The sequence below is a fragment of the Diplotaxodon limnothrissa genome, linkage group LG16 (assembly GCF_057381915.1).
Source record: "Diplotaxodon limnothrissa isolate DT_005_m linkage group LG16, D_limnothrissa_male_GT1.1, whole genome shotgun sequence".
Classification (NCBI taxonomy): Eukaryota; Metazoa; Chordata; class Actinopteri; order Cichliformes; family Cichlidae; genus Diplotaxodon; species Diplotaxodon limnothrissa.
Window position 1 is genome coordinate 4080391 of NC_140611.1, and position 24490 is coordinate 4104880.

The 24490-nt window shown below is 40.0% G+C and overlaps 2 protein-coding genes across 3 annotated transcripts; both read right to left on the reverse strand.

Moving 5' to 3' along the window:
* Positions 1 to 2122: 2122 nt before the first annotated feature.
* Positions 2123 to 9543, reverse strand: mmadhcb (metabolism of cobalamin associated Db). 2 transcript variants are annotated; one of them, XM_085374347.1, is made up of 8 exons: positions 9507 to 9543; positions 8164 to 8213; positions 6336 to 6480; positions 5840 to 6057; positions 5045 to 5153; positions 4789 to 4919; positions 4272 to 4358; positions 2123 to 3398 (listed from the first exon to the last, which is right to left on the reverse strand). In XM_085374347.1, the coding sequence occupies exons 2-8, from the start codon at positions 8170 to 8172 to the stop codon at positions 3204 to 3206; spliced, it is 894 nt and encodes a 297-aa protein (XP_085230473.1). In that variant the 5' UTR covers positions 8173 to 8213; positions 9507 to 9543; the 3' UTR covers positions 2123 to 3203. The 2 variants fall into 2 exon arrangements, with proteins under 2 accessions (XP_085230473.1, XP_085230472.1); XM_085374346.1 differs by having other exon boundaries at positions 9378 to 9522.
* Positions 9544 to 14026: 4483 nt separating this feature from the next.
* nmi (N-myc (and STAT) interactor) lies at positions 14027 to 21693 on the reverse strand. The gene is made up of 9 exons (XM_085374569.1): positions 21512 to 21693; positions 21353 to 21418; positions 19683 to 19841; positions 19469 to 19585; positions 18731 to 18902; positions 17846 to 17952; positions 16563 to 16749; positions 16324 to 16427; positions 14027 to 14947 (listed from the first exon to the last, which is right to left on the reverse strand). The coding sequence occupies exons 1-9, from the start codon at positions 21548 to 21550 to the stop codon at positions 14738 to 14740; spliced, it is 1161 nt and encodes a 386-aa protein (XP_085230695.1). The 5' UTR covers positions 21551 to 21693; the 3' UTR covers positions 14027 to 14737.
* Positions 21694 to 24490: the final 2797 nt, after the last annotated feature.

Here is a 24490-nt window from a genome sequence, read left to right on the forward strand (position 1 = left end):
AAAAACAATGGTGTGCTTGGTTTCAATGTAACTTTATTCTTTCATGAGTTATTTACAAGTTTCTGACCATTTATAAAATGTGTTCAATGTGCTGCCCATTCTGTTGGATTGTCAATGCAACCCTCTTCTCCCACTCTTCACACACTGATAATAACACCGCAGGAGAAATGCCAGCACAGGCATCCAGTATCCGTAGTTTCAGGTGCTGCACATCTTGCATCTTCACCCCATAGACAATTGCCTTCAGATGACCCCAAAGATAAAAGTCTAAGGGGGTCAGATCGGGAGACCTTGGGGGCCATTCAACTGGCCCACGACGACCAATCCACTTTCCAGAAACTGTTCGTCTAGGAATGCTCGGACCTGGCACCCATAATGTGGTGGTGAACCATCTTGCTGGAAAAACTCAGGGAACGTGCCAGCTTCAGTGCATAAAGAGGGAAACACATCATCATGTAGCAATTTCAAATATGCAGTGGCCTTGAGGTTTCCATTGATGAAGAATGGACCCACTATCATTGTACCCCATATACCACACCAAACCATCACTTTTGTTGTTCCAACAGTCTTGGAGGCATCCATCCAGTGTGGGTTAGTGTCAGACCAATAGCGGTGGTTTTGTTTGTTAACTTCACCATTCACATAAAAGTTTGCCTCATCACTGAACAAAATCTTCTGCGTGAACTGAGGGTCCTGTTCCAATTTTTGTTTTGCCCATTCTGCAAATTCTGTGGCCGATCTGGGTCATCCTCGTTGAGATGCTGCAGTAGCTGGAGTTTGTAAGGGTGCCATTTGTGAGTAGCTAATATCTACTGAAGGGATGTTTGACTAATGCCACTCTCCAGTGACATGCGGCGAGTGCTACGCTGTGGGCTCTTGCTGAATGAAGCTAGGACAGCCACTGATGTTTCTTCATCAGTGACAGTTTTCTTGCGTCCACATTTTGGCAAATCCAACACTGAACCAGTTTCACGAAACTTAGCAAGCAGTTTGCTAACTGTAGCATGGGAGATGGGTGGTCTTGTAGGGTGTCTTGCATTGAAATCTGCTGCAATGACCCAGTTACAATTTCGATCCGCTCCTCGACATGTCAATGGCTGTGAACAAAGAGAAACTTGTAAATAACTCATGAAAGAATAAAGTTACGTTGAAACCAAGCACACCATTGTTTTCTTTTCTTTTTTTTTCTCTCTTTTCTTTTAAGCAGGGAAACAGTTTGCCCAGCACCTGAGCAACACATGTTATCCATTTTTTTAATCTCCTTTCAAGTTAGTTGAAAATCATTTGCCCCTTGTGTCATTTGTATCATGTATATTTATATGTAGCTAATCTGCAGCATGAGTACTGTCAAGAGAGATAAAAACGGATCCAGATTGTTCTTGAAAATGTGATGCTTTCCAAAAATCTGCCAAAGTTATGCTCTGATGCTATCAATTGCGTTATTGTAGCATATTTCATATTTACCATAAAGACGTAAAGAAAACATCTAGAAAGGGACTAGCAATCCTTTTTGGCAGGTACTATTCTCTTTTTTTTTTTCCATTTGATTCACCTTTTATTGTTTATTTTATTTTCACTTACTGAACATGGGACAGACTTGACTGGGGGAAAGAAGGGGAGAAAGAAAGAGGGAAAGAGAAACAGCTGAGAAGAGGGACGGGGGAGAAGGGCACACCATTGTTTTCTTGTGACATTACCAATAAGTTAGATGTGTCACATGGCCCTCTTCCTATTGAAAAAACAAAAGTTGTATCCAAGATGGCCGACTTCTAAATGGCCACCATGGTCACCACCCATCTTGAGGAGTTTGCCCCCTCACATATACTAATGTGCCACAAACAGGACTTTAATATCACCAACCATTCCCATGTTATTACGGTGTATCCGTATAAATGGCCCACCCTGTATAATTGCGCCTGTCCACTGGTTAAATACAATTTTCTAGATCCGCCAGTGGAGGGGCAGTTCAGGGAGGCTCTACAGCACGGGGGTATTAGTCCCAGCTCCCAACCTAGTATAAGATCGTGTTGTAAAATATTATATACAATGTATTTTTATTTTTATTTATTTATTTATTTTTTATCTACTGATACAAAACATCAAGTCACAAGCAAAGGGGGAACACAGCATGGCACATGTTTAAACAAGGGAAGTTTATTCATTAAAACTATTTATGAATCAAATAGACAGAACATAGATTTTCACCCAAAAACATTCACAAGGCACCAAGTCCGGTATCACACAGACATGTCACGTGATATTAAACTGAAGCTGTCAGCTCGGTAGAGTGGGCAATCCTGATAAAGCTATTCATTTTGTAGACTCAAGCTGCTCTTCATTACCGGCCACTAGATGTCACCAAAAAGTGCTGTGTTGAAAAGCTTCGAGTAATAAAGCTTTTTTCAATACAAGCTTGATTTAGCCATCAGTACTTGGTTGCAATAAGTAGATATTTCAGTACCTACATTTCAGAGGGTAAAGATAATGAAATACTATCTTAACGATTTAATTTTGTTAATTGGTTTATTTTACTCATCATTGTTGCAATCTTGAAAACAAAACAATGTTTATCTAAAAAATACTAATCATTTTGCATAATATTTGCATAACATCTTAGAGTTTACAGTTAAACTATTTCTACCTTTACTTATGTCAACATTTCAGCACATTTTAATCCTTAAATTTCATTTTTCAAGATTGTGAGCACTTCAGGTGAAAGCGTGTCCCTGCCACAAAAACAAGACGGCTCATCTTATGGTGGGATCAACAAGTCAGTCCAGTGATGATTCTAAAATATTTTCAAGGATTAGAAAGGAGTTCAACATTAACTGTAAAATGAGTTCACTTCTCACTGAAGATGCTCGTGTTTTTCTTAAGAAAAATTGAGGCTGATAAACCGGAAAACTATCTTCTGAGAACTTGTCTCTTTGTGCAGCAGCGCAATATCTTCAAACTCTACTAAGTACAGCAGAAAAATGGTTTAACACAACTGCGGTTAAAAGGGCAGCCAAGGTAATTAATACAAGGGTTATTCATTTATTGAATGGGTCATTCTATAAATGACTAATTTCAAAGACAAAACATTCACAAGCTTTGTGGTGTCAGCATTATTTAAGCTTTAATATGATTACAGATATGGTCAAAACCACTAACCACTCTGTTAGTGTTGAGGCATATTACACTCGGTATCCCAGAGCCTGTGTTCATCTATCCTGCAACGTCTTCATAGTAGGAGTATCAGGTGGTGCGCTGGTGAATATTGTCCCTACAAAAGCATGTGTCCCCCACAACGAGTGTCGGATCACTTTGCAGCAGCCCAGGTCCTCAATCTGAAAGCCCAGGTGACGGTATCGGTCATCTGTCTCATACAGTGTGTTGTTGGTGTACGGGCCAAAGTACTGAGAAATAAGAAGGGACACACAAATATGAGACAGTTATCTGATCAAGACCATCGCCTGAAAAGCAACAATAGTCTCTATCTATAGTGTGTGTGTGTGTTGGGTGGGGGATGGGGAGTTGCAATTGCACACCGCTGTCTGCACAAGTTTGTCCTGCCAACATTACAGCTTCCAAGAAATTTTCACCAGTTTTCTTCTGCAGAAATGTACATTTGTTATACACACAGCGCACTGCCACAATGAATCACCCTTAAATACCAGCCCAGGGACAGTTACTTTGAAGGTTTGTTATTCTGCAGCTGAATGACTGTGGAACAATCCAGAAAGGCAGCGGCCTGCCAAGCTAGCTGTGGACTTAGAAACAGCTTTTATGATGTCCTGTCTTCAAACCTACTGAAACATGTGAAGTTAAGCACAAAGTCACGCCTGTGCCAGAAAAGCAAATACATCAGCTTCTGTCTGGTGACCAAATATCTAACCAGAATCATGGTGCAGCCTCCAATGGACGTGTTTACATTTGATCATGTGCTTATTTCAGAAAACTCCAAATAAATCTAAATGTATGCACCAAAGACAAAATACCTGAAGATAAAAAGAAGAATTTAAAGGAATCACTAAAAGCGCCACACTGTAACTGCATATCTAAATGCATCTGTCACAGACAGCTACCTGCATCTTGACTGTGCTGATCGTGGCTAATTCAGAGTTAATTCCATGTAACATGAGCTTCTAACAGATTTCTCAGATTTATACTTTGTCATTTGATGCCATGTGATGTCTACACCCAATCAGCCATTTCATTTGTTGTTATTGTGATAAAATATCGTAAAAACACTGAACAGTTGTTGACAGGCAGAGTCAGAGATAACTTACAGCGAGGCCTGACGATGGGTCGATGAAGTCTGCCCAGAATCCTTCTCGCTGCAGCGCACAGCAGATCTCCCGTGCACCTGCAACAAACTACACAGCAGACACCACAATCATTAATTACTTCATTAATTACTGTAAAATAAATAATAAAGTGTCTCCTCCCCTTTCTCAATGAAACTCACGCATTTATTATCCGTTTCATTTTCACTTCTTTTCACACTACAGATGGGATGTACTACATGGATGTGCTACTACTGTTTTTAACATTAGTAACATCTCATATAATGCAGTTTCTGTAGTTCTCCAGAGGTGGACAGCTTTTCTAATAAACTCTTCAGCTCATCATCAGTGTTTCTTTTACAGACCTCTAATATTTGCAGTGCTTAGCTGTTGTAAAAGGTTTCTAAAATAACACTTACATTTATTTATTCTGAGTACTTGCTGTGATAATGTAGGGAGAAACCCTGTGATGTCTTATTATAGTGTAAGACATGTAAAACAGCTCAGCTTAGCATTTAACCTTGTCAAGCATCTGCTCTCTCTCATCTTCCACCTCAGCAGACCATGACGCCATATCGTTCTGCGTCTTCTGGGTAACCGTGACAACCATCATACCACAGGATGGAGCTTCAGGAAACATTGACTGGAAATCTGTTTATAATTAGGAAACACTCGCATTAGACAGGAACACCGCTTCTCATGAGAAATACAAGCAATTTCAAAGTTATGCAAGGCTGAAAAATAAATGTATGAAGGATGCAGTTACAGCGATGTACCTTTCTTTAAGAGTTCAGGACACGCCTGTGTGGCACACTCTACTCTCGAGTTGTCAAAGTACTGTTCAGCTGTGCTGACTTTGCCAGAGGACGCAGGATTGCCCTTGTTCTAAGAAAGAAAAACACAGCTGTCAGAAAAGCGAATGTCACCACTCTCAGCGTATGAGCAACAACGCCAACGATACAAAACCTGGATATAGTTTCAGCATACACTGTTTTAATGTCTCTTCATTCTAAAATATTCAGACGGATGCTGGAGGTCTGGCTGCATGAATCATGTCACACCCACGATTGGCTAGCGTTACATTTTTTACACTTGTTAGCACCACTAAGTCCACACCACACTCCAATGAAAAGTTCATTTTTGACTGATTAAAAATGCATAAAAAAATGTCACACATCATTTTATCTTAAACATGTGTACGTGCTTGTGTTAGTCCGCGTAGGGAAATGACTCCTCTGCATTTAACCCATTCAGCCAGTGAAGCAGTGGGCAGCCACCGAGGAGCAGTGTGTAGGGACGTAGGGGTACCTCAGGGTAGCCGTTCAGGGGAATCAAACCCCCGACCTTCCAATCATGGGGCAACCACTCTACCTACTGAGCTATCCCTGCATATGATTATTCATTGATAATCTATACATACTTCAACATAAAATTCCTCTGACATTTATTTAATTGCACCAGTGTTTGTGAAATTTGTAGCAAGATTAACATTAGTAGTAATAACACAGCATAGTTTGGTCCATATTTGTTTTGATTATTAAAAACATTCATAAGGTTCTCATTGGACTTACAGAGAGCTCTCTAACAGACTGGGCTAGAAGCCACTCATGCTTCTGATAGCAGGATGGAGCAGACAACACATCTGGTAGCATTTTGTCTGTCAGGCTCTTCTGTTGCTCTGTCAATCCTTCCAGCTGGCAGTCAAAGCCCACATTACCGGGCAGCGGGAAGCGCTGGTCCTGGGGCCCGAACGGCGCCATTATGTCATCAGGCCGTAGTGTCTGCAGTCCTTAAGCACAACATAACAAAGAAAAGTAGCATGCACACAAACTGAGTTTACACAAAGAAATAAGAAATTACAAATTTTGGTCAACGCCAATATCACTTCATCAGAGTCCGAGGTAACGACTCTGTGTCAACCTCCGTATATCTCAATTTATTTTGTGTTATTAGGTCTATACCTAATACCTAATCTATACATAAGATGGGTTAGATTAAATTACTGACTAGAAAAACATGTTGTAGTTAATTAATGTTCAAATGTATAAACTTAAAATAAGGCCATACCTTTAGCAGAGTGAGAAGTGGCCAAAGCGGGCTCATTTAAGCCTGAAGAATCAGCAGCAGAGAAGGCTCTGCCTCCAGCCACACGATACACCAACACATGGAGCCCTGGAAGGTAACTTACCAACCTGCTTCTGCTGCAAAGCACCTGCACATGCAAACAAACAGTACAACTGTAAATGGCAGTCTCTCAGGTACTAATAATAACAATAATAATAATAATAATAATAATGCTGCTGAACTCAGACACCTGAAACACCACCAAAGGTCTACATCACAGGTGTCAAACTCCAGGCCTCGAGGGCCGGTGTCCTGCAGGTTTTAAATGTGTCCTTGATCCAACACAGCTGATTCAAATGGCTAAATGACCTCCTCAATATCTCTTGAAGTTCTCCAGAGGCCTGGTAATGAACTGATCATTTGATTCAGGTGTGTTGACCCAGTGTGAGATCTAAAACCTGCAGGACACCGGCCCTCGAGGCCTGGAGTTCGACACCCCTGGTCTACATGGTCAAAGGTTTACAGCAGGGGCCTCGAGCTCCGGTGTCCTGCAACTTTTCCATGTGTCCCTGACGCAACACACCTGAATACAATTAGTAGATCATTAGCAAGCAACCTGACTGCATGCTGAGGTGGCAATTCAGCCATTTCATTCATGTTACAGCAGTTCATGAGTGAATGAACATGGTGCAATAAATGTACTGTTAAAAGTGTATTTTCCTTAACACTTACATTTACTTGAGTAGGGTTAGAGGTTGCCACTTCAGCAACTTCAGTTCTATACTCTTGCTAATGACCTACTAATTGCATTCAGGTGTGTTGCAACAGGGACACATGGAAAGGTTGCAGGACACCGGCCGTCGAGGACTGGAGTTTGAGACCCCTGGTTTACAGCTTCATCTTGTCATCTGTCAGTTTGGAAAGTGATACAAAGGTTTTGGGATTCTAACAAAGTTTTTCCAGGAGTGATCAATGACTCATCCAGGAACTGCAAGCTTCATCTGCCTCAGGTCAGAGTTTCAACAATGACAAAAAGAGACTCGGCTAAAATGACATGAGGGTCCCAAGGCAGAAATGTAACCTTTTGGAAGGTCTCATTACATATAGAGAACAGAAAAAAAAAACATATCAACAGTCAAACGTGGTGGTAGTGTTAATTGATGGATACATGAATTTTGCTCTCAACCAGAAAATCCTACAATCCTGAAGTCCAGCCATAAGTTTGTACCCTGTAGCTCAAGCACACTTGGGTTATGCAGCAGGACAGTGATGTGAAAAATTCCCATTTTAATAAATGAATAAAAATAAATAAAAAAAACTGAAGTGCTTAGACAAAGTTCAGACTTTAATCTGAAGATGCTGTGGCGTGGTGTTAAACAGGCCATTCATACTGAAATACCCTCTAAAGTTGCCAAGTTAAAATAATTCTCCAAAGTGTCTCTACAGGAATGTCAAACATTAATGGCCGTTTATTGCAAACAGTCCAACCAGTTATTAAGTTTATTCAAAAACAAACAGAGGTGGTCTGGCATCAAACTGAAGCTCCCTATATCACCTCGTTCTCTGGTTATCACATTCACATACTCGTCTATCCAGCAGGTTGAAAAAAATACCCCAATTACATTTTGTATTTACTCGGGTTATCTTCGTATAATATTACAAATGTTTGTATCTAAAACATAAATGTGAGAACTATGCAATAAATTTAAAATAGAAAGAAATATTTCACGTTATTCAGTGTTTACAGTGGTGCTCTGTGATGGTGATCACTGCAGAGCATTAACATCAGAATAAGATGAGAATATTACAAACTGTTGTTTGACAAACTTACACTGGTCATCCTAGCGTGCTTCTGATTATCTGCAGTATCCAGTGAAGTCTCTGTAAGAGTCCAAGACTGTGTCATCAGGAAACATTTCCAAACACATTCATCACAGAAGAAACGCTGTACGACTACCACACCATCCTGACTGATCCGCTGCTCAGTCTGCTTCACTCCTTTTAAATCTCATCTATTCTTTTTGAATCAGAATTAAGGAAGTTATGTATGAATCATATAAGCCACTCTGAAGTCCAGCAATCCTAATCAAAGATGAGGCATGTTTGCATAGCTAAGTGGACTGCTGCCCCCACGACTTGGCCCCGGATGGATGGAAATCCACTGACTGGATTGGTATCAATGTACGTCAATAGCATAGCTCTGCCACTGATCTGCTTAAATAGCTGGATGTAAGCATCTTAAGAAGCAATCGTGGTTTGAGAAACACACTGTTGGTAGCCTAGGATAGCCGATGGTAATGTGAAAAACAACTTATGCCAGGTGATGTATGGGGAAACAAACATTAGCATTATTTTACAAACTAAAAAGAAATCTGCAAGAGTTCAAGGCACCGGGATTTTGATTAGGAGAATAAAAGCTATTTTAGCTATTTATAGATAAAAGGTTGATCCCACTACAGCTACTTCACAAAGATGGTTTTATTCTTTGCGATGTTTCGTTATACTGAGCAGAAAGCTCCCGATGTCAAACGTGGGCGTGTTTCCTAAACCAGCAGCTGACGGAGCGAACAGGTGTGTGCAGGTGAACTCGACACATCGTCGAGCTATTCAGGAGTGTGTCGAGGGCAAAATGTCAGCTCATGATTTGAAACACGGAGGTACGACATCAAGCGGAAGCTGTTTGATAAATTAAAATAATCTCATTGTTGTCAGCAGATAATATTGATAATATTGAAATCTGCATTTGCACCAGCTGGAGATGGAGAGAGTCCTTTAATCTTGTCAAACTCCGAGACAGATTTGCACACAGAGTCGACCAATCGGTAAATATGACGAATCTGCGGATTGAATGTGTAAACAAATCTAACCAGTTAAAGTAAAACCAGTTAACTACTGTAATCTTTCGGCTTTAGATACATCTGGGAACTTCTAGTGAGTGTAATAGCACGTTTCACACGGTTTATCCTCACAGCGGTATGACAACCGATACATTTTAGTAAGAAACGCTATCTGCTGATAAGCTAACAAGAGCAGAACATAACTTACAGGATTTTAACAAGTCCAAACCAGATGACTGCGTTAGTTTGTTCCTATTTATACTTCCACAAAATCGTAGAAAAACAGTCGACCTTTGAAAACATGAAGACACTGTCCAAATGAACGCGGGCAACTCACTCTAACAACATTTCTGGCTTTGACCTCGGGGGGGGTTCTTCGTTTTAGTTTCAAATGAGCTTAGAGGTGCATTACCGCCCCCTCCTGGACAGGAGTGTGAATCAGGAACTTGGAATATTGGGAATAAAAAAAAAATCTGCAGTATTGAACCCTTTCTTATCACAACTTTCAACAGTTGGCCATAGATGTGAGACAGTGCCTTTCCAAGCAGGGTTTCTACAGTGGAATGAATCTTCAGCTCCTCCTATTAACGTCTTCCTGTCCAGGACACAAGCCCAGCATACTAACAGTACATGCTGAGCAGATTCCATTTTTTTGCAGTGGGCACACAATCCCATTGGGTGCTTGCCTATTAGCTGTAGTGTTTTATTAAGCCCTGTATGACCTATCCTGAGATGGGTAATTGTTATTTCACTATTTTGTGACCGTGACCGAAATGTATCTGAATGTTGCAGAAATCAATTCCTGTATCGCTGATATCCCAGTGCTTCTGCCAAATTCAAAGGATTTGAATCCTCAGTGCATGAATCATTTTCATCTGTGCATCTGCTTCCCCAGAAAGTGCATTAAAATCCCCACAACATATTATTTTCCCTAGACCCATGTGTAGGGAACACCTACACCCTACACCTACATATTAAACACCTATAGTGTTTAATATGTCCCCAGTGATCCTTTTACATAATTTATAGTAGTTGATCATTACTGCCTCATCTTCCTCCATCCAAACCTTAACTGTGATTGTCTTGTGCTCTATATTTACACTGACTAATCTATATCATATTCCAGTTCACACAAATGTGGCCACCACCTTCTTTTGTATCATTCTTCATAGCTGTATATTCATTTATAAACAAAGTACCACTCTGCTTTTATCCATGTTTCCATATTACACAAGGTTTTCTTTGCAGATGAGATACTGTTTTAGTTCCTGCCCATTAGCAATAAGACTTCAAGCATCCCACTGCAGAATATTTAGGACCACAATGAACTGCCTCCTCCTGGCTGTGAGCTAGGATTTCTACCACTCAGCATTTCCTGAGCTGTCTCCCACACAGACCCGTGATTCCCAGGTCTGTAGTCTTCACAATTATTTGGATTTTTTCAGTTTTCTTGTCTGTTTGAGTGGTGCAGTTTATTACAGCCTCCATAAATAGCACAAAATCATTTTTGTTCATAACCAAAGCTTCTTTTCTGCTTCTGCATGCCATCAATGGATTTTACTCTCTGGATCTCTGCTGCCCTTTTACTTGCCTCATAACCACGAAAAGCTGAGATATGCTCACCTCCGCAATTGCACCACTTTAACTTTGCTCTTTTTCACATTTACCATACTCGTGTCCACCTCCAGTGACATGCCCATATCTTTGGCATTTAAAGCAAACCAAGGGAGGGGGAATATAAGGCTGAACATCCTAATTCATATAACTAATGAAAAAAGTTTGGATGGTAGCCTTTCCTCCATAAATTTTTAAATTACAGCTACACTGTCACATTTCTCTCAGAGTTTTTAAGCACTGTGCCTCGATAACCTTGGATCCTACTATATTTCCTTTGACTTGTTCAGCTGAAACAGCTGTTGGTACACCAGAAATGACTCCAAAAACATATTTCTGTCCTCAATCAAGCACCTTCCTGAGAGAGTTTAATTATTACCTTGGATTCCTCATTCTGCTTCCTCGATGCAGCGCTACTCTGATCACTATCAGTGCCATCTGTATTTAAGGATACCTTTTGCAACTTACAGTGGCTTGCAAAAGTATTCGTCTCCCTTGAACTTTTCCACATTTTGTCACATTACAGCCACAAACATGAATCAGTTTTATTGGAATTCCACGTGAAAGACCAACACAAAGTGGTGTACACGTGAGAAGTGGAACCAAAATCATACATGATTCCAAACAGTTTTTACAAATAAATAACTGAAAAGTGGGGTGTGGTAATTGTTCAGCCCCCTGAGTCAATACTTTGTTGAACCACCTTTTGCTGCAATTCCAGCTGCCAGTCTTTTAGGGTCTGTCTCTACCAGCTTTGCACATCTACAGACTGAAATCTTTGCTCATTCTTCTTTGCAAAACAGCTCCAGCTCAGTCAGATTAGATGCACAGCGTTTGTGAACAGCAGTTTTCAGATCTTGCCACAGATTCTTGATTGGATTTAGACACCAGACAAGTCAAGGATAAAGATATTGAGACATTTAAAGCAGGCTTAGGCTAAAAAAAGATTTCCCAAGCCTTGAACATCCCACGGAGCACTGTTCAAGCAATCATTCAGAAATGGAAGGAGTATGGCACAACTGTAAACCTACCAAGACAAGGCCGTCCACCTAAACTCACAGGCCGAACAAGGAGAGCGCTGATCAGAAATGCAGCCACGAGGCCCATGGTGACTCTGGACGAGCTGCAGAGATCTACAGCTCAGGTGGGGGAATCTGTCCATAGGACAACTATTAGTCGTGCACTGCACAAAGTTGGTCTTTATGGAAGAGTGGCAAGAAGAAAGCCGTTGTTAACAAAAAACCATAAGAAGTCCCGTTTGCAGTTTGCCACAAGCCATGTGGGGGACACAGCAAACATGTGGAAGAAGCTGCTCTGGTCAGATGAGACCAACATGGAACTTTTTGGCCAAAATGCAAAACGCTATGTGTGGCAGAAAACTAACACAGCACATCAATATCTTTATCCTTGACTTGTCTGGTGTCTAAATCCAATCGAGAATCTGTGGCAAGATCTGAAAACTGCTGTTCACAAACGCTGTCCATCTAATCTGACTGAGCTGGAGCTGTTTTGCAAAGAAGAATGGGCAAAGATTTCAGTCTGTAGATGTACAAAGCTGGTAGAGACAGACCCTAAAAGACTGGCAGCTGTAATTGCAGCAAAAGCTGGTTCTACAAAGTAAAAGTATTTGTAAAAAATGTTTTGAATCATGTCTGATTTTCGTTCCACTTCTCACGTGTGCACCACTTTGTGTTGGTCTTTCACGTGGAATTCCAATAAAATTGATTTATGTTTGTGGCTGTAATGTGACAAAATGTGGAAAAGTTCAAGGGGGGCGAATACTTTTGCAAGCCGCTGTATGTCTCCAACATTTCTTACTACTGTTCACTGTATTCCAACCATTTTCCTTTTCGTTAACCAACTCCTTCTCTAGTGGATCACTACCTCATCCACTGCTCTCCTCTGGTAAACAATCAGAAGTTAAATTCTCGTGATTCCTAATGGCTTTCATAGCTGTATAGCTGTTGCTCGAAATCCACCCCTAAATATTCCTAGAGCCTGGGCTTATTTGAGCCAGTCCCAGCTGTTACTGGGTGACAAGGGCTAAGTATGTCAATTTCCAAATATTTCAAGATTCAAGGTTCTTTATTTGTCACATGCATGGTTATACAGATATAACACGCAGTGTAATGGGACCTGATACACTCCTCGACTGTGCAAAAAAGAGAGGGGCATGATTCAACACACGGATGGCCTGAGGATAAAAGCTCCTCTTGAGCCTCTCTGTCCTTGCCCGGATGGTGTGGAACCTTCTGCCTGATTGCAGAAGTTGGAGCAGTTAGTTGCCAGGATGGGACGGGTCCTTCAGTATCTGCGCTGCTCTAGTCCAGCACCTCCTGGCGTAAATGTCCTGAAGTGGGGGGAGAGCAGTGGCGAGAGGACACACCCCTGTGGTGCTCCTGTGTTGATGGTGATGCTGTTAGAGACGCATCTACCCACCCTCACCACCTGAGTTCTGCCAGTGAGGAAGTCCAACACCCATGCACACAGACGGCTGTTGACTCCCAGATCCCTGAGCTTTGTGAACAGTCTGCAGGGCACTATCGTGTTAAACGCTGAACTGTAATCAACAAACAGCATTCTCACATAGTTACCCTGTTTCTGGGTTCAAAGTATATGACCATATAACTTTGGGGACAGTAGTTTCTCATAAAAATGTTATGAAAGGTTCCCAGAAAGTTGATTCTGTTTTTCTGCACAGTTTACTGTTTTCTTTTGTTTGAGTCATCGTAGACCTACACGAGGTTTTATGAGTTTATGTGTAATGAAATGTGATATATGAATAAAATTAACATTTACTCACAATGAACCTAGTCCATGCACGATCTTGGAATGTGGGAGGAAGACAGAAGCCTACTAATAAGAAGGTTGGTCTGCATGTCAGATATCCATGGACAAGATACTAACCCCAAGTTGCTTCCAAAGCATCCACTGGAATATAAATGTGCATGAATGTTGGAAAGAGCTTAGAAAGACGTTCTTGTATGAATGGGTGAATGACTTTGAGTGGTCAGTTAAAGCTCTATATGAGAAGCGGTCCATTTACCATTTACAGAGGGAACAGTGGTGTGAGGCAACAACTAATAATGTGCTAATGATCATGCTGCCCAGCCAGGAGCCACAATAAAACAACACGTGAATCTGGCAGCAGTGCTAACACTGTGGTTACCAATGCAGCTGCCACAACATAACAAATATAACTCATGTTACTCTTTCAGGATTCATTAACTTTATTAAGCACAGCATAGAAGACAGTTGAGGTACTAGTTCAAATTGCGAGGATTTTCTTTTTACACAGGATGACGGTGTGTCTGAAAGCTTCCTTTGCAGGTTTATAGAGCTAAAAAGGGCAAGCCAACTAGCTCAGAGATAGCTGTAATAAAACTGCAGTTCTCACCTCTCAAGTGGTAATTTACCAACAGAAAATATCATGTCATCCAGCACATTACACGTTTGTCTTCTGACATCCCAGATTTACAGTTAGTTACATTAACTAAAGGAAATACAATTCTCTGACTAAAATAAGTGATTAGATAATGAGATGTGAGGCTTTCAGCCTACTATCAGCCTACTACCCATCCCAGTGTTTACATGTTCTTATAAGAACAAAGACAGTACTGTCTTTGTGTAGGTTGTCATTAATTTTACTGACTGACTGCATAAAATATCACACAGGTTCTTTTTCAAGTGATATTCAGAATTTCTTGGATTTATCTTTTAACATAACTCAAACACCCCCAACTTTACCACATGGAAGATTGTAATCAAATGTATTAAATGCACAGAGATAAAGTATCGTCCCGATTAACCCAGCAGGAGAGCAAATAAATGAAATCTCTACAATGTATCACTTCAGGTTGAGCAAGACATTTGGAAATGATTAGAAATATACTTTAATACAGGTGGAGCTCGTCTTACATGTCATATATGTATTAGAGGACAGTTCATGGTGGTTCACAGACTGTCGTCCTTCTCCTCTGTGCTCTCACAGAGAAAGGCCTGCAGGACTTTCGGTTTAGCGATGTACTTGATGCTCTCTATTTCACCACCACTGTTGCTGGGCTTCTGAAAATGGATTTCCAGATGGTCCTGGAGGTCTTCCTCATCAACCATGTCCTGAATGTCATCCAGGAGGATGGTTCGCTTCGGACAGCCGCAAAAGGTCTGAAATAAATCATAAAAATTTGCTTTATTGTTGCTCTGCAAACTTTTAACAACTTTTACAACAACACACACAAGTTTTAGAACAACTTGTGTGTGGGGGTGGGGGGTGTCGTTAAGACTTAGTCATGTAGGCGCGTGTGTATTTGAACACATAAGAAAGCCCGCTAACACTGTTTTTCTACAGACTTAGTAATTGCAAAAAAATGTAAAAATGCAAATACTGACACTTACATGTTATAATATAATATTTCTATAATTATATGTTTGTTACAAGTTGTGAAATAATTACATATTTTTGTCAGAGAATAATTATTTTACTATAGCCATAATAATTATGTATTATGAATGTTTTAAGTCATAATACACAATGACTATGTAACAAAAAAAGGCTTTTAAATTTAAAGAAGACTTGCAACTGCCAGTGTTAGTCCTCACTGTCATAGTTGACACACCCATAGTATCAATTTCAAAATCCTACGCCACCCTGTTCTCAAGTTATGGCATTTCAGAAAACTTGATCTCTGACCTTGACTTGATGTCTCGGTCACTAAGATTTAAACTTGGTAGCCGCACCTGTGGTGTGCGTAACACCCCATCAGCTCTCAATACAACTTAAAAATCCTCAAAAAAACAAATACTAAGATAGCTTGAAGTAAAATATAACTATTTTTTCTAGAAGTATTCTTGTTTAATCTGAAGGCAACTGAATGCAAAGTTTTATACCAGTTAAGCATTTTTAGTGCTAAAGTGAAATAACTATCTTTCATTAAACTTGCATGGATGCATTTACATAATTGCAAAAAGACACAGCCTCCCTAAATGTAGAGGTTTTATTGGTTAATGTTAATATTAAAATAAACAGGAAAAATTTCTCCATATGTCTCTGTTGGTGAAATTTTAAGAAATTAGTTTCATGACATGTTGTGGATTCTGACGACTAGGCTAAGTAAAAGAAAGGAATTATCCAGCAGCAATGGCTATTTTGTTAATTGAGTTAGTGATTCCCATTAGTAGCATGACCTTTAAAGGTATGTGGGGTTTGGTAAGTATAGTTTTCTGAGTCATAAATACATTTTTTTTTTATATTTTGTATTTTGAAAAATAAAGAGGTTTGAAAGCGTCAGCTTGGGAATTAAAGGTAAACTGCCAGTGTGGGGCCTCTCTGCGTGGGCCCCTGTGTGCTCCAACAGTCCAAAGGCATGCACTGGTGACTCCAAAGAGACTCCCGGTCTAAAATGTGAGCATGAATGTTGCCTGTGTCTCTGTGTCAGTCCTGCAACAGACTGGCAGCCTGTCCAGTTAAATTTTGTACAAGTGATAAATTGTGCTTTTAACTAAGTTAACAAAGTGCTTTTAGTCTCAGTGCTGTAACTTACCTGAAATCTGCGCAGCTGGTATTCGTAAATAGGTCCAACCTGCACCTTTACCTCAGTGTCCAGCTCGACGTCGTACCTTCCCCTCAGGACAAGGCTCTCAGTAACTGCACACAAATGCACATACATTTGAGCATTAACATACTTAGCTTGGCTACAACTATTGTAATGATACAGAATAACTTAGAACAACTAACTAAGAATAATGTGTAATGTCGCACAATTATCTTATAGAGTTTTACCTCCAGGTTGGAGAAATGTGACACACCCAGTCCCAGTGTTCTTGTCATACTCCACTTTCTCCACCTCTCCTCCTCCTCTACTGGGCCTGGAGAAACTAATTTCCAGTCGGTCTTTCATTCTCTCTTCTGGCATGACATCAGGGACGTTGGAAACTTTCAGCTCCTTTCTGGAAACGTCAAGGTGGACCTACATCGGTGTGAACACACACTGTTTACAGGGTGTTGATCATTACAAAACAACACTCAGTGTAACATAGTCCCCCAGCAGTCTACACCTATTGCAGCATAACTAAAGTAGGAGTCAGGGTCACCTGGTCCAGCCCTAACGATATGCTTTATCCAAAAGGAAAGTTTTAAGCCTAATCTTAAAAGTAGAGATAGTGTCTGTCTCACAAATCCAAAGTGGGAGCTGAAGGCTCTGCCTCCCATTCTTCTTTTAAATGTCCTAGGAACTACAAATACACCAGCAGACTGAGAGCAAAGTGATGTACTTTGGTATATGGTACTATGAGGTCTTTAAGATAAGTTGGGGCCTGATTATTCAAGGGTTTGTGAGGATTTTAAAATTATATATATATATATAAATATAAAAAAATTATAAGTGGAAGAAAGCGGTCCTATATATCTGTTTGCTGACCTCATGCTTTGAGTTTATTATTTTTGTTTTATTAATTATTATATTTACTGTATAGTATGTTCTTTATGTTGTCACTTAGGTTTTCATATTCCAGCTTCATTTTCCATTTTCTGGATATTAGGTTGTAGTTCTAGTTGTTGTTTGTCCCAGGAGGTCATTTTTCCTGCTCTTTTGTGTTCTCCGTGTCAAGTTTACGTTCCTGTGTTCCTTGTTTAGTTACTTCCTGTTTTAATTTGTTAATTCTGACCCTGCCGCGCACACACACACACACACACACACACACACACACACACACACACACACACACACACACACGCACAGAAGGCCATATTTTCCATGGGAATGACTCAGGATGGATCTAGTTCTGTATTGTTTTTTGGCTTTAGTTAAGAAGTATTTTTAGGAAAGTATTCTCTGTGTGTCATCACAGCAATAAGTAACCCTGGAGAGGTGTACTGTCTCACTCCTACTCTGTGGACAGATTTGAATGACCTGACAGTGTTACAACTGTACAAACTATAGACAGGAAACTAGAGACACAGTCAACATAAAAAATAAGGCTCTAGTTGCTTTTTCATTTTGAAACATGAGGCTTCATTTTCTAACTGAAGCATAAAAAACCCGATGATACTGTTGCAGCATCTACCTCAAACTTCACAGCAGGATCCATGGTGATTCTTCTCGGCTTCACGTCCAAACTGCTGTTCTCACAGGACACAGAGCACTTGGCAATTTTCAGGATCTGGCGAGCCACTGCACACCAAGAATATGACAAAAAGATGTGTATCATTTGCAGTTGTACTGAGAACTCCATGTTGTAAGGTCTGAGTCATGATCGGGTTCATTTTGACATGCTAAGCAGGTTGATCACAGAATAATCTGTCTATAGACACACTATGATAGGCTGACATTGTCTCTTTATTCTTGTCTCTCAAGTGTTTGATTTTATTATAGCTGTTGTTGCAGAGATTTTTGATCTGATCTTTTTATGCTGACATGATGTACGTTAAACTAAAGAGATGAACATTTGTGTGGCAAACGTTTAAGACCACTTGGAAAATGGCATAAAAATCATAATTTGCATGGTTGGATCTTCACAAGGTTCCAATTAGAGCTACAGCATGCCACAAGAAGCCATGGGAGTGAGACAAAACATTTTCTTGAGCATGAAATGTACTGAAAATAACGCTTAAAGTGAAACAGGCTGTTTTACAGCTGATCCAAAGTTTACGACCACACCTCCAAAAAACGCGTCTGTCTGTCTTCATTTAAATTGCTTTTTTCAGGTGATATTAAAAATAAGAAATCATAATTTCATATTTAATATCTGAAATTGAAATGCTGTTTTTTCACTTGAGCATTTAACTGTCTTGTATGTGTCTTTTTCCAAGTGACAGTGCAAACTGTCATTGTATAAATATCTTACACAGCAAAGCATGGAAAACCATGAGGACTCCTTATTTTTGGTTTTATTAACATTAACATAAGTAAGAATGAACCATATAGAGTACTGAAGTCAAATGACGTCTACCTTTCTCCTCCTCAAAGGTGATGAGAGCCTGTCCTCCCTGCAGAAGCACAGCAGCTCTCTGGCTGATGGTAAACACTCCTCTGATTGGCTGACTGTCCTCGTCACCCTCTTCCCTTGTCTCTTTATTCGGAGAAATAAATTTCACCTCTGTGTCTGGGATCTGGGCGTAGATCTGGACAGATGGGACAATACAGAGTTACAGGCCGTTATCTGTTTCAATGTGTATACAGCTGTGGTCAGGCGTTTGTGTCCGCTGATCAGGAACATGAATGTCACAGTTTTATTTGGGGCCGTGAACTGCCTTTCACAGGGTGGAATGACTGTAGAGCATAGCTCTTGAAGGAATTTTAAAAACAGGGATTGGATGCACAAGTTTGAATTGAATCCACACACACTCAAAAGAATATATACGAGCCTGTACGTCTATGCAGTATCTCACAAAAGTGAGTACACCCCTCACATTTATGTAAATATTTTGTAATATAGTTTCATGGGACAACACTGAAGATATGACACTTTGATACAATGTAACAGTCTACAGCCTGTATAACAGTGTAAATTTGCTGCCATCTCAAAATAACTCATCAACATGCAACTTGCTAAGAGACATCTGGATATGTTTGGTGATGTATTTATAATGTGTGGAAATCCCATAATTACCATCACATTAATGCCTGTGATTAGTGTACGTAAAAATGTGAGCAGATGGACAGATCTGAAAGTGTTCCTGGTTTTTACCTTGAATTTCTGCTTTAACTTGCGGGACTCTGTCTTCTTAGCCTCCAGTTCATCCTGACATCTCTTCAGTTTCTCCAGCAAATCTTGATTGTATCTAGTCAGCTTCTGGATTTCATCCTATGGAAAAGAATAAAGTGGAATATTTGGTGAGAGTTATGTACTCTCAGTTTCTCTGAGTGTAGTGTAGATGTTACACAGATGACAATAAGTGTACCTGAACTGTTCTCATGCTTTCATTAAATTCATCCTGGGTCTTCTGTTGGTTTTTGACACAAGCGTTCATCTCCTGCTGTGCATTTGTCTTGGCATCATCTTCCGTCAGCTTTTCCAGTATCAGCCTGGCTTTCACATCATCCGCTTTTTCGAATCTAGCCTTTAAGAGCAATAGGTGGTGTTCAGAGAGAATACAACTGGAGCTGTGGGCAGTCTACAAAGAGACTACAAGCTGCTCAAATAAAATTATTCTCTCACTGACAGATATTTAAACATGGCCAAATATACTCAAGTCATTCTGAATGATATAATACCACTGCTGATAAGTAAGAAAAGTACAGAACTGGAAGAGAAACAAAGCTTTACTTAGTTTTTGTCTTTATGGTAAATGGTAAATGGCCTGTATTTGTATAGCGCTTTACTAGTCCCTAAGGACCCCAAAGCGCTTTACATATCCAGTCATCCACCCATTCACGCACACATTCACACACTGGTGATGGTAAGCTACATTGTAACTACAGCCACCCTGGGGCGCACTGACAGAGGCGAGGCTGCCGGACACTGGCGCCACCGGGCCCTCTGACCACCACCAGTAGGCAATGGGTGAAGTGTCTTGGCCAAGGACACAACGACCGAGACTGTCCAAGCCAGGGCTCGAACCGGCAACCTTCCGATTACAAGGCGAGGAAAAAATGGAAGAACTGAAGCATTTATATCAATTTGATATAAATTTAAAAGAGAAATCCTAAACAATGTTGTGCACTTGACTCACTGATGAAACTCAGTATTCGTGCTGCATCCCCCTGGTGTTGTATGCCTGTATTTTAGTTGACATTAACCTTATGTACCTTTATTTATTTCTATATAAACAGGTTCCTGAGCAATCACTAATCAAGATCTGTACTGATCATTGCAATTGTGTAGGTTTCACAAGATAATGGTTCTGCCCTTCACAAACTATGACCAATCTTTCCCCCAAACAAAAGACAAAAAGACTGTTTATTCATTTTTGGTTGTGCTCACTTCACCTGCGCCTCGTTTGCTAAAGTGTGAGCCATCAAAATAGTTTTTAGTTGAGCAAATATAGACCTACAGCTACACCCTATGGAATGTTGCCTGAGCCCATTCCGTCTGACTTTCACTTGCTGAAATGAGCTGCTTTATGGTTTCTCCCTGTTTACTGCAAACTGCATCTTCTGTGCAACCAAATATAAGTAACCATTTAACTTTAAGCTCAAATGCGTAAATAAAATGTATCCAATGATGTCTCAATGCTAATAAATGTATATCAATGGAAATAATGACATCTATTATAATATGGGCATTTAGATAGATTCTCTCAGGCTTTTCAGTCTAGTACGTTTATTTGTAGAACATACTTAGTTCCGGACTTGCATTCACGATGCAGGATTGCATCTCGACTTAAATAAGAGATCTGAGAACTGTAATTACTATTTAAATCACTCAGATCACTCACAGTACTCAGTAAACAAACCACCTTCTTCTATAAACGGAGGATGAAGACATTTCCGGCTGAGCAGTTGTCAGCTTTCTGCGTTTTCTCATAAATTTATTCTGACGGTCGTGAACTTATTTTACTATTGAACTAAAACGCTGCGCGACTTCACACCTGAAAATGGAAAATGTAGTTCAGCATTAGTTCCGGCCTACCTTCCATTCCTCCAACTCTCGCCTGGCCTCCTTTAGTTCACCGTCTTTATCCAGGCCTCCTTCCTTCTGCCAAGAAAGAAAGACATCGTTAACTGTGGAGCACTTGTTTCTTCTTAGACGGGCTAAAACAAGCAAACAGACGAACAGATTATTACTCACCTTATCATTTAGCGATCGACTGCCGAAGACCTCAGCCATGATCTGATTGACAGAAAAGAAACAGATATGAAAACTTCACTTAGTAGCTACGATCCAAAAATCAGCCAGCTGTGGCTGCACTGCCTCTTTTCTGTCGAAGTCAGAAAAAACAAAGTGCCCCTGTTGTGCGGCAAACAGCTCCAAATCAAAAGTGAAAGTTACAGTCTGGTGTGACGAGCTTCCCGGTATGGAAGACCAACTGCGACACAAGTTCACAGTTAAACAAATAAATTAATAAAAACGGCTCGTGTGTGTGAGAAGCTACTGATTCTTTAGATAAAGGACAAAACATGTTCGCCAGATAACACGCAATTTTGTGGCTAAAAATTTGTATAAAAGTCTTAACCCAATTAATTATACAAACAAATAAAAGCAATGTTTTTACAAAAAACCCAAAACGATTTTACTTATTTTTTGTACATGTATTTTATTTTAAATATGTTACCAATATGTTACCTAAAGAATCCATAGACGGGGGAACATGGAATGAAAGAAGAGAAACATGAAAACAGAAAAGGGAAACAAGACACAAGGACACACATGCACACATAAACACAAACGCACAGGGGGGGACACAGAGGTCAAAGACTATGGCATTATTTTTGTGTCACTATTCTGAGCGCACATTAAAAAAAAATTGAGCACACGTAAAAAGAAATTGCGAGTACAAGTGTTGCATTTTGAGGAGAAATTTATTCCTGAGCAAGGAAAATCTAAATTTGAGTGAACAAAATTCATTGCTGCATACAAAAAATGTATTTCAGTGTTTGCTATTATCCATATACACACACAATAGCAGCCCCTCTCGCTCAGTTTTTGCATTTGCTCTTGCTCAGATCTCTGCGGACCTGCTCGCAATGTGTTGCTCACGCTCTCAACATCTCTGCCCCTGCACGCTCAACTCTATCTGTACAGTGTTATATTTGTGCCACAAAACCAAAAAATCACAGACTTGGATGAAAAAATTCTCATTGGCTGTTTTGGTCACCATCAGCTCACTGGCTACTGTAGCCAAACCCAGGCAAACATCCCAGTATGCATTTCGTCCAAAGCTCAAACGAGGCGGAGGAACGCAGAGTGGCGGTGTCTGAAATATTACTCTTTCTGGATGACAAAATACTTGTAAGACATATTCAGGCTAGAAAGCAGGCAATATAAGAATATAAGAAATTCAAAACAGACAAGACTTAAGACTACTGATGAACCTAAAACATAAACATACTACAAATTAACACCGAAACACAAGAAACTCAGAATGCTGGGTCAACATGACCCAGAACCATGACTCTCAGGTGACAGTATAATGAGGCTCATTAAGAGAAGGCCGAGGGTTTGCAGCAAAAACAAAGCAAAGGGTGGCTACTCTCAGGAGTCTAAAATATAAGACATTGTTAGAGTTATTTATCAATTTTTTGATAAAAAACAACAAATTTATATTTGTATCACTGGCTGTTATGGGGAGACCCTGGAAACTGTTCAGCTGTTCACATAGCCTTTCTTTTATTCTGCTCGTGCTTCACACATGTGCTGCTTCTGCAGCTCCAGGCTGCACTTTACAGCAAAATTTCTTCTGGTAAAGCTCACGTCTGCTTCTCTGCTGCCACACAGGAGGAACAATGTTGACGGTTTTTTTTCAGAAGTAAATATGTTACAGAAGTAACAACAAATAAGAAGTCAATAAGCTCATCTGTTACTGCTCAGAGTGGCACAGTCTAAAGAAGTCAGTTTCCTGGATGGTTATGTGTAAGCAGCTACTTTGTAACACACATTGGAAGTTACTGTGAAAGCAATGGAAGGAAAACTGAAAAGATAGCAAGTCAAATGCAGCAGTTCAGTTCAGCTTTAGTGGTGTCTTTACACACTACAGGTGAGTAAGTCATGGTCAAAGTCAAAGACAGCTCAGTTCATTTCATGAAGATCGCAGTATTACTATCATAATCAGTGGAGCTTGCCTCAAAACCCTCATTATGAAGACTGAGAGAAAACTTTTAGGACAGAGTTTTGGCACTGTGCTCCCAACTTTGAGACATCTACACAAAGTGCTGACTACACACTTTTTCTTATTACACTTATTATTCCAGGTGGTGTACCTGCTGCTTTAGGCAGTGCCATTTTTCCATGAAACAGAGTCATCTGTGCTGAGTTAATGTTTTTGATACTACTGCTTTGATTTTTATAGGTGCATGTGTAAAAGAAACAATACCCCACCTTTCATTATTATTTTTGCTGTGGATTGTGAAGACCAATATAGACAATCCAATCACTTAAACACTGGAATCAAAAGTGTAATTAAATAAATATTAGATTGATATATAAATATCTTATTTAAAGATTACTGTCATATAGATGAGAGGAAGCGAGAAAAACAGACTGGTGGGTGAGCTCCATTAACTCATATCAGCAGAGAGAGAGAGGCACTCTGTGCTGTAAATTAATTAAAATGTCTTAATAAAACTGCCTCTGCTTTCAAGGACAAAATAGAACAGGAGGAGTCTGTTGCTTTCAACAGAAAATCTTATTTGCAGCAGTAAGTGACTTTATCCTCATGATAACCTGTTACCCACATACTGTGCTGCCATAAGTAAAATATTTATACTGTAAAAATAAAATCTAGAAAAAAACCCACACTCGAAATGACAGATTTTTCTTTTCCCTTTTTTATTCACTTCAAACATCTCATACACAACAGGAGGCTGCAAACATCATGCCAGTGTTACAAGATACAGCAATAGAAATTTAAGGAAAGTTCCTTCATGGTTCAGAGGTTGCACAGCAGAGTTTAAAGATAATGTGTGAAATGGACTCTTAAGATTGGTCAGAATTGGCCAATGAAAACATGATAAATGTTAATTTTTTACAAAGAAGGAAAACACATTTCATTTAAATGAATATGTTGCACAAGGGTGCAGGGGAGACATTCCCCCCCTCTCTGTCCCCTTC

What these genes read in the sequence shown, in the direction of transcription:
- mmadhcb (XM_085374347.1), bottom strand. An exon ending in AGTCTGTTAGAGAGCTCTCT is followed by an intron (nt 5,154 to 5,839) that starts GTAAGTCCAATG and finishes TTTCTTTCTTAG; the next exon opens with AACAAGGGCAATCCTGCGTC. An exon ending in GAGAGCAGATGCTTGACAAG is followed by an intron (nt 4,359 to 4,788) that starts GTTAAATGCTAA and finishes TCTGCTGTGTAG; the next exon opens with TTTGTTGCAGGTGCACGGGA.
- nmi (XM_085374569.1), bottom strand. Translation starts at nt 21,550, where the DNA reads ATGGCTGAGGTCTTCGGCAGTCGATCGCTAAATGATAAG. An exon ending in GTCGATCGCTAAATGATAAG is followed by an intron (nt 21,419 to 21,511) that starts GTGAGTAATAAT and finishes CTTTCTTGGCAG; the next exon opens with AAGGAAGGAGGCCTGGATAA. An exon ending in ATCCTGCTGTGAAGTTTGAG is followed by an intron (nt 16,750 to 17,845) that starts GTAGATGCTGCA and finishes ACACCGATGTAG; the next exon opens with GTCCACCTTGACGTTTCCAG.